Source organism: Buteo buteo, chromosome 9, assembly GCF_964188355.1.
Source record: "Buteo buteo chromosome 9, bButBut1.hap1.1, whole genome shotgun sequence".
NCBI classification, from domain to species: domain Eukaryota; kingdom Metazoa; phylum Chordata; class Aves; order Accipitriformes; family Accipitridae; genus Buteo; species Buteo buteo.
Window position 1 is genome coordinate 17,973,682 of NC_134179.1, and position 10,233 is coordinate 17,983,914.

Here is a 10,233-nt window from a genome sequence, read left to right on the forward strand (position 1 = left end):
AAGGGCTGTGCTCTATTGTCTCCGTATTGCACTGCCTCTTTAAAATCGGAAATGCATGGACAGCTTCAAGGTGCCTCCCACTGAGAAAAGGCTTTAGATGCATGCACAGAGACAGCAGACCCATCCTCTCCTGAGCAGCAGGGCAAACCTGCTTGGGAGAGAAATGATCATTCAGCAAAGTCCTCTGGCTGCTTTCATTGATCCTTTCTCTGCTCCAGTGACAGCAGCACATTTGCAGGGGAAAAACCTGGCGGCTATTATTCACAGGGTGCCTGAGACCTCCAAGAAGATGAGAGGTACAGTTAGCTGATAGTGTTATGTCAGTTTGTGGATGGTTGTGTTGTCTGTATTTATTTTAAAGTGCTCTCTTGGTATTTTACAGGGAAACCTGTCTGAAACAGATGCTGCACCTTGCTTTGACCAGCATACAGATTTTGCATCCAAGTATTTATTTAGTACTTAACTCTTAAATGAACGTTCACATGTCCAGGCGGCTGTGGGGATGCCTTGTAAAGCAGTCAATTGTATGAACTGATATTTAGTTTCAGGCTTTGGCTTTCTGTTATTCTGTTGTTCTGCAACTCTGTTTGAAAAGCAATGTGGAGACAGAAGTTGTACAAGGGAGTTTCTCTCAGAAATTTATTAAGTGTTGGTACATCAGGGGCTGAGGGTGGTTCTAGGGAAAGAAGGGAGCAACAGCTCCATTATGCAGATTGTCCTTTGTAGCCATGATGGACATTGTTCAATGGCATTTGACACCCTGAAGACCTACTCTCTCAAAGCAGAAAAAGCGGCAATGCTCCCGATTCTCTTCTGGGATAGGGTGGGACTGTCCTGACAGGTGGGAGTGTGGTGTGAGGATTCCCAGATGTGGCACAGGAAGATGCAAGAAGACAGCCCTCTCAGCATTTTGATATAGAGTAGAGGCAAAATTAGGGAGTTGATTAGATTTTTTCCCTCAGTGTGGAAAATAAATCAATTTTTAACATTTGGTACAACTGGCAGTACAAAGAAGGAAGCCTGCTCCTCCCCATCTTCAAAAATTCAAGGCACTTTGTCTTGCTTAAGGAAGATTTTCCCTTTCACCTCAAGAGCCTGTTTGTGGAAGCACTCTCCCTGTGAACAGCAGATTTGCCTTCACAGCAAAGCCCTACAAACTAGTTCATGGGACAAAGTCTTGTGTATGCAAATTGGGAGAGTTCTACTGGTTTGCAAGAAGCAATAATGGATTATGCTGGCTAACAATTTGGTCCCCACTACTCAATTAATGGCTGCCAAAAGGAAAGTGCTGGCTTCATTATTTTCTTGGGTCTTGGCAACTCTTACTTAATTAAGAAATGTATTTAGAATCCAGGACATCAGGCTCTTTTCTTTCTCACCTACCACATCTCTCTGACTGAGACACTTAGAATAAAGCAAAAACTTTGTCTAAAAGGCACATCAGATACTTTTCAGCAAACTGAGCTGTCATCTCATTTTAGTTTTTTACCTTGCACAGGGATGACAGCACTGTCAGCTCGAAGGCTGGCGGAGGTTTAAACTGGATTTTACACTCTTCCTATATTGTCATTTCACTGTGTGCTGAAAACAAAATTCCATCGTTGGTAAATAAAACTGCTGGGTGTAACAAGTGTATTATGCAACTCAATGGCTTTTATGATAACAGAAGCATCCCTTCACAGGGTATTTCCTCCCACTGTGCACAGCCAACAATAGAGCTGTGGGGCAACAAGGTGGCTATTGCTTTCCCTCAAGCACAGTAGTTTTGCTGTAATTTCCTCTAAGGACATTTTTTGCTCTTTTTATTCCAACAGAGGGAGATAAATGAGGCTGTTGCTCTATAATCTTATGGGGATGAAGACAAGGTGACTCACTGCTCAAAAGGAAACTTTGGATGAGGTCTCTCACTTGCCACTGTCGTGCCCTGCCATACTGGGTAATTCTAACACAAAACCAAGGGCCAGCCAAGCCACACATGTCAAAAGAAGACAGACATGGCCACGGAGCAAGCAGAGCATAACCCAAATGCTACTGTCAACCTCAACTTTGCTGCAATCTACAATCTCCACAATGGGGATTTAACCTCCTTGCGAAACTTCTCCTTCCCTTTCAATTTCAGTTACAGCGATTACGACCTGCCACTGGACAGTGAAGACGACATGACCAAAACCCGCACCTTCTTTGCAGCCAAGATTGTGATTGGGGTGGCTCTGGTTGGCATCATGCTGGTCTGTGGCATCGGCAACTTCATCTTCATTGCTGCTCTCGCCCGCTACAAGAAGCTACGAAACCTCACCAACCTGCTGATTGCCAACCTGGCCATCTCAGACTTCATTGTGGCTATCGTGTGCTGCCCCTTTGAGATGGACTACTATGTGGTGCAGCAACTGTCCTGGGAGCATGGCCATGTCCTCTGTGCCTCAGTCAACTACCTACGGACCGTCTCCCTCTATGTTTCTACCAATGCTCTCCTAGCTATAGCTGTTGACAGGTAAGTAGGGTGCTATGACTGCATGAGATGGCCAGAGCTTCTGAGGTTGGCTGCTCAGATTTCTAGGTTTTTAACATCCTCAGCTGTTCTGCAGGATTTGCTGATGTCCAGGTAGGTACCACACAGACCTGGGTATCTTGTTTCATAAAAATTTAATCACATGGGGTCATGACATTACCCCAGAGAAAACTTAGTGGAAATTTCTTGATTGAACTTTTGAGGTGAAAAGAATGTTGATTTAGTAAAACATTTTTTTTTCTCATAAAAACATCCTTCATTCAAGTGTAGGAGACGATTTATGAAATAAGGGAAAGAGGAGGAAGAGAGAAGCAAATCAGAAACACCCAGAGACAAGGGTGTTCATCCATACTACATAATCCTGACGCAAACTATACATCTCCAAGGAACCTTCATTACTGGCCTAGACAGCTCTTCTGAGTCTAACCTTTTCTATAAATAGTGAACTAAATAGTCTTTAGCAACAGAAACAGTTGACTGGTGATACAGAATTTGACAGGTGAGTTTCCAACAGGGTTATTGCCTTACAGGATATTGCTTTCTCCCTCTAAGGTGTTTTTCCCAGGTTTTGTTTTTGTGTGAAAGAGAGTAAAAGATAAGACTTCTGTTTAGCCTGCAAAATAGCGTTCTTATTCTCTGTCGTGCCATACTGAGAAAACCCAACAATCATTAAATTAACTGTTTGATAGTACTGAGGTCTTAGCTGGATGCTGCAACCCAGCCATGGATGCTCGGTGAGTGTGGCCAGCACTCTCCTCTCCGTGAAAACACTCTCCTCTCATACTTTCCTCTCTCTTTACATGCCTCTCTGAGAATGGCTCAGTGGCAAGCCAGGAAAGACCCACAGGTCATTTATAGCACCCATATTTATGGCACTGTCCAGAAAATGACAAAATGCTACACCAACCCAGTTTAGCAGAGATTTTCCTACAGCCTTCATAATGGCGTAAGCAGAACACGATATTCACCTGCTATACTACCTGCTTTATGCTGCAGTCTTGAGATATTTCTATGCCCACTCTCACTCCAGGAATTTTAACAATATAATTTAGTTGTATTCTTTCTTATGACTCCTGTTCTCTTAGCCTCGTGCACCACGGACTCTGATGGACCCAGGTGCTGAGGATCAGCTTCATGCTGACATAAGGCTGACATGACTGACTCACAGAAAGCCAAAAGACCCACAGAGTAAACTCTTTACAGAAAGGCCATCACAACAAGTCATCTTTTGTGAACAAACACAATATACACCTCTCTACACCCTCTGCATATGTACACTGTATGATTCCCCCGTTTCTTTTTTTTTTTCTAATTTCTCTTGTGTGTCATTTTATGCTCCAGTCTAATGTTGCATAGTTTTTGGTACGTGATCCAAAAGACAGCTCAGAAGCAGTTAACCCTGCCAATAGTTTTATAGATACAGCTTGTGTGCAGCTGATTCAGCTGTTATTGATGTCAACAGAAGTCTGTGGAAGGACTCTGGGGAAGTTCAGAGATGTTTTGCCTGGTGTGGGGGAAAGGACAATCAGTTCCTATGAAACAAAACCTTAACAAGTGTCTAACAAAAATAACCTTTGAACAGCAGCTGAGGGCTCGGGATTAAGCTTCTAAACACGATCATGTATGCATTACCATTTTCTATTACTTATCTTTTTCAACTTCTAAAAAATTTTCTTGGAAAGCTCTGCTAGTGCATCCCAGGTTGATGAAGTAACATGGGTCATTGAGCCCTTATGCCTGCTAAGAAATCAGAAGATTTCTAGCATATCTCCCCATGCATCTTTTAAAAACAATTCTGGAAATGATTAATCACTGAAGTTTGTTGTAAGAACACACTGTTTTGGTTTCACTGCCTTTTTTTGTGAGCTTTTGAACTAGTAAACAGAGAGACACCTCGTTCATTTAACAATCAACCATTCCATGGTTGTTATGTCATGCGGGTCATTGACTTCTGTCTCAAAAAAGAATAGGCTCCCAACAGTCTTCCCATGTTTAGATCATTTAAAAGGGCTCACCTGTGTAGGGAGGGTAAGCCTGTCCCACAGGATTTCCCTCAGGTAGGATTCTCTTTCATCTTCCTTGATGTCTATTCACATGAAACATAGGAATTTCACATATTTAAGGCCACATCTATGCTAGAAAATAATGTAACGTGAAAGGAGAGGATCTAAAGAGCAAGAGTTCATGCTAAGGGTCCAATGTCCATGACGTAAATATTTTGGGGGGTTTAGCTTTATCTGGGTGCCCTGGACTGAATGCCCATGGGCACTTGGTGTGTTTTATGTACACTTTTGGAGCACATCTTCCTGGGCAGTTTCATCTGAACTCAGTTCACGTGCTCCAGGACCACTCCACAGTAACAGCCCAAGCATGGTAAGCAATGAGAATCAGGAAATCCACCACAAAAGCTCCCTCCTGACTCTCTTGGAGAGATTTACCCCATGCAGACAAATGTTCTGCTGAGCGGATATGAATACTTATAAATGCACACACAAACATTATCCTATAACCTTGTTTCCACAGAACCTGATCTAAAAATATTAATTTATCAGCTCCACAATGAGGCTGGCTAATTCTGCTGTCCCTTGACATTTAACCTGCACCATTAAGAGTGATGAACAATTCATCTGCTTCCAAGATCTGGCTGATGAAAAGCACTACTGACTTTCCATTTTATTTTAGAATGAATATATCCTGTGGATGCTATCAATGTATAGAATATATACAGATAGAAAAGCTTCTGAATGAATGAGAAATGCCACTTTTTGAAACAATCCTTTTGGTTAAATACAATTGTGCTGGGAGCTCTGGAGTGTCTGTGATAAAAATCTCCTTTTAGCAGAAATACCCTAATCTTTCTGGGACAGTGTACTCTAATGTAAGCTCTTCTTACATCTATAGCTTCTTGAAAAATCAACACCTCCAAACTCCAACCAAACAAAAAAACCCAGTGTGAATGCCATTTGGTCCTAGCCCCTTTTTAACTGAATCAAGGGCAACTGATGAATCTTGCGAGCAATGTACTTCCATTTCTCCACACTTCTTTGTGGAACACTGTGGTACACCTTGCAGCTTTACAGTCATAAGGAGTGCAAATACATAACTCAAGTTTTATGGTTTGATATGTTACTCAACACAGCATATTTAAGATTAATTAGCAATAGTCACCTGCAGCAGATGAAACAAAAATGTACATGGGCAGAAAATGGATACACAGTCTTTTGTTGGTGTCTTGAAAACATGCTCACCTGTAATCATTCATCAGCATCAGCTTCAGCTCTTTATACCCCATGGAATAACCAAGAAAATAATAAAAACACCATTATGTATATTTGATCTCCTGGTAAAAAAAGCATATTTAAATATTTCTCTGCCTAGGGAAAACATTTTCATGTTTCTACATGTTTGTCTTTTTACCTGCACCTAACTAGGTGTATATTACTGCATGTTTCAAACTCTCACTTTAACATGTGCTGTCCACCAAAGCATTTCCAGATGTTGTATCATGGCATAACCTAGATACAACATCACCTGCGTATTGTGCTAGGTCCTGCAAACAATATTCCCTCTCTTTCTCCTCTTCCAGTCTTTCCCTAACTGCCAGACAAGTGGTCTGCCTTAAAGGGTTTGTGATACAAAATGGTAACTGTTTCAGTTTGATCTTGTTAACAGGTGGGAGTTTAAGACTGAGGTCTTAAAACCATCCATCGTCAGACACCCTAACATATGCTCAGATTTTCAGATTGCAAAGTACCCACTGTCCTAAAAAACCCTTCAGCCATTCACCTCAGAGTTTCTGCTTAGATTTAGGAACTCAGGTCTGGGCTGCTAGTTTGGAAAATTTTCTTAACTCTCCTCATAGACAAATTTGTCAGGCTCTCTCTTTAAAAATGACAGCAATTTCCTTCTGCCTAATTCTGTCCACTTGTATTTTGAAGTATGTTCTGACTAACAGTGTTTTCAGACTTAATTTTGAATGTATTTGTCTGTTCCAGGTATCTGGCCATTGTTCACCCACTGAAACCACGCATGAATTATCAAACAGCAGCCTTCTTAATCGCCTTGGTCTGGATTGTCTCCATACTTGTAGCTATCCCATCTGCATACTTTGCTACTGAAACGGTGTTATTTATAGTGAAAAACCAGGAGAAAATTTTCTGTGGTCAAATTTGGCCGGTTGACCAGCAGATGTACTACAAATCATACTTCCTTTTCATCTTTGGCATTGAATTTGTTGCACCTGTGATGACAATGGCCTTGTGTTATGCCAGGATCTCTCGGGAGCTTTGGTTTAAAACTGTACCAGGATTTCAGACGGAACAGATCAGAAAGAGACTTCGATGCAGAAGAAAAACTGTTATGGTACTGATGTGCATCCTGATTGCCTATGTTCTCTGCTGGGCACCTTTCTACGGCTTCACAATTGTCCGTGACTTTTTCCCCACCATCTTTGTGAAAGAGAAGCATTATCTTACTGCTTTTTACATAGTTGAATGCATTGCTATGAGTAACAGCATGATAAACACCATGTGTTTTGTAACTGTAAAAAATAACACCATGAAATACTTCAAGAAGATCATGTTGCTCAGATGGAGATCAACATATAATGGAAGCAAATCTAGCACAGATTTAGACCTGAGAACAAGTACAATGCCAGTCACAGAGGAGGTAGACTGCATAAAGCTGAAATAAATTTTCTGCAGTTCTAATCTCTCATATTTTGAAGAGGGGGTAAAAAGGAAACAATGCCTCCTCAGAAGCTTCTCCCTTGTCTGTGGGAATATCCACCATTGGTGAGAGGCCTTAAAAAGCAGCCTCCCATGCATTTCCACCAGAACTCTTTTCACTGGACTGCTGTATAATCCCATGACTCAGACTGATGCTGTGCTTCAGTTCACCTATCTGTCAACTTCAGATGTAGATACTCATTTTAGAGTTGTTCAAGATGAACAAAAAAGTCTATGAATGCATTGAAACATATTATAATGATGGAAGAGTTGATTGCTGATCCTAGCAATGATGCTTCTTTGTTTCTTCTTCAGAGAAATCTCTTAACCCCTTCGAGCTTATCATTTGTACCTTTAAGCTCTTTGGTGTCCTTTTCCTTCTGCTCACAAGAGGAAGGATGGCAAAAAGCCCATTATGCTTCATGTCAGTCTTCATCCTCTCAGTTTACTCCTCATGATGAAGCTCCTTGAAGTCTACAGACCACCAGCTTTCTATTGTCCAATGTGCAGCATACTCTTAGGAAAGGCACATTCTCTAAAAAGCTAAATACTGCTTCACGGCCTAGTGAAAACCTCAAGTCTCTTCCTGTGACACCTTGTTTAAGAATGTTGTTTAAGAATCAATATTCCACTCTGTAGTTTATGTAAAGTGTTACTCTTTTATCATGTATTTGGAAATGGCACAGCTACATATTGAAGGGACCTGTTCCCTTCCCCCAACTCTAGGCCTCTGCTCAAGCAGCGTCAGGTATAACAGGTTGCCCAGGATTGTGTCCAGTTGGGCTTTGACTGACTCCAGGGATGGAGACACCACAGCCTCCCTGGACCACCTGTACCAGTGTTAACAGCCCTTGCAGTAAAAAAGTGTTTTCTTATGTTCAGATGCAATTTCATGTGTTTCAACTTGTTTTTCAGTAGGACCCACATAAAAGTATTGGATGTTAGTGGCAAAAATCCACCCTGCTGAACCAGGCCTAGACATCTTACAAAGTCTGCGTACACCTTCAAAATAGTACAAGTAGGGCCAAACTAGCATAAAGATCTTGAGATGATCTGTCTTTCTGCAAGCAATGGAGACAGACTCTAGGCTTCAGCAAGCTAGTCACTGGCCGAGCTGAGTAGCTCATTGTCTGGTCAAACACGAGGCAACAACTCAAGATGAATTCTGCATTGCCTCCCCCCGGTGCTGTTTTTACTATTCTGATTTTGTGCAACTCCAGGACAGGTGTTTCTCAACTGATAATCGTGATAAAGCAGGTGACAGTAGCAGTAATACCTACTGCTTGAAACTATACATAAGATATCATGGATTTTTGTGTATTGAAATCAAGTCTTTTCTATTGTGATGACAAATGCTTCCTGTTTTAAAGCATGTGGCTTTTGTAAATAATTTGTCTATTTGTGAATTTAAAGTGAGCAGCAAATCCTGCTAATAAAACAGTAAACACGGAGTCAAGATCAGCATTGTGAATTATTTTTTTAATATTTTTCCCTCAGCCATCATTTTCCTACCCAAGGGACTAATGTAAATTATCCCATTTCTGCTAAAGAAGAACTACCAGGCTGACCTGTTAAATTTAATGGCAAAAGGATATTCAAATCCATGGAAGTGCTCAAATCCTCTCATTGTTCGCTGCTTTTAAAAAATACACACTGGAGAGGATCTCATAATTTGCTCTGTTAGGCAAAACCATTACTGAAATCATTCTTCAAAATGACATTTTTGCATAGGGATAAGTAGTAAAGCCATTTGTTTCCCAGCCTGCTGAAGAAATTCAAAGGACCAGAGAGCTGCAATATTTCATCATCAAGAGGCTTAATCTTGTAATTTCTCCCGAAATCTCATGGTTTCTTCTGAAACTATGCACCCATATTTATCTTCTGAAACCTGTACTAGTTATTGGGGATTAGCTAGCACTACTACCTGTTATTAGTGTCATAATACTCCTTACACCTATTTTTCCTAGACTTTTCTTGGTGCAACAAAGCCAAACAACTGACAATTTTCCACACCTGGAAATCTATCTCAGGCTGAGTTATTAAAAATAACCTCAACCCCCCCCCCCCAGCAATATAGTACCAAGCAAAAATTGGGTGAAAGAATTGCTTTAAAATTCTGGAAATCACTTTGAGAGCTCCAGGAGAGCTCTTCTGGCCCAGCCTGCCCCATGTTCTCAGCCATCACTGCATCCCTGTCTCTGTGAAGGGTAGTAAAGCAGCAGCTGCCAGAGCCCCTATTGGGGATTTAGGTTTTGGGGTCCGCAACATTGCTGTATTTTGACATTTTGAGGTCTTCCCAGCAACAAAGCAGTGTTTCAGCCTGAAGGATTGGATAGGGCCGGAGAAAAAACTGTGCTTTGCCCTCAACTGCATTTGTTGTTGTCGTGGTTTCAGCCCAGCCGGTAACAAAGAACCACGCGGCCGCTCGCTCACTCCTCCCGCCCCCCTCCGGTGGGACGGGGGGAAGACGGAGGAGAGGAAAGGAAAAAAACCTGGAACCTCGAGGGTTGAGATAAAGGCAGTTTACTGGGACAACACAAAGGAATTACAACAACAACAACGGTACTAATGAGCGAGTATACAACAAAGAGTGATGCACAGTGCAACTGCTCACCACCCGGGACCCGACGCTCCGCCACTTCCCCCACCGAAAGAAGAGACCACCCCCCCCCCCCCCCCCCCCCCCGGCCCGCTCCCTATATATATACTGAGCATGATGTCACATGGTATGGAATAGCTCCTTGGCTAGTTCAGGTCAGCTGCCCCAGCTATGCCCCCCACCTCCCAGGTTCCTGTAAAAAATTAACTCTATCCCAGCTGAACCCAGGACAGTTGTGAACAGCATCCCCAGAAAGAGGGGGATTTCCACTGAGGAAGGGCAGCAGTCCCCTGTTCCCTAATCAGAGCAGCCAAACAATCACATCACCCTTAGCCTGTACCTGCACCAACTCCAAACACCCCAAAACTGGTCATGGGCTTCACTTTCAGGGACCAATG

The 10,233-nt window shown here is 42.2% G+C and overlaps 1 protein-coding gene across 1 annotated transcript; it reads left to right on the forward strand.

Moving 5' to 3' along the window:
• The first annotated feature begins 1,991 nt into the window (after positions 1-1,991).
• Positions 1,992-7,201, forward strand: PROKR1 (prokineticin receptor 1). Its single transcript, XM_075036781.1, has 2 exons — positions 1,992-2,491; positions 6,505-7,201. The coding sequence occupies exons 1-2, from the start codon at positions 1,995-1,997 to the stop codon at positions 7,199-7,201; spliced, it is 1,194 nt and encodes a 397-aa protein (XP_074892882.1). The 5' UTR covers positions 1,992-1,994.
• The last annotated feature ends 3,032 nt before the right edge of the window (positions 7,202-10,233 follow it).

Coding starts and splice junctions, on each gene's coding strand:
- PROKR1 (XM_075036781.1), top strand. CDS start 1,995: ATGGCCACGGAGCAAGCAGAGCATAACCCAAATGCTACTGTCAACCTC. Junction 2,492..6,504: donor CTAGCTATAGCTGTTGACAG/GTAAGTAGGGTG, acceptor TGTCTGTTCCAG/GTATCTGGCCATTGTTCACC.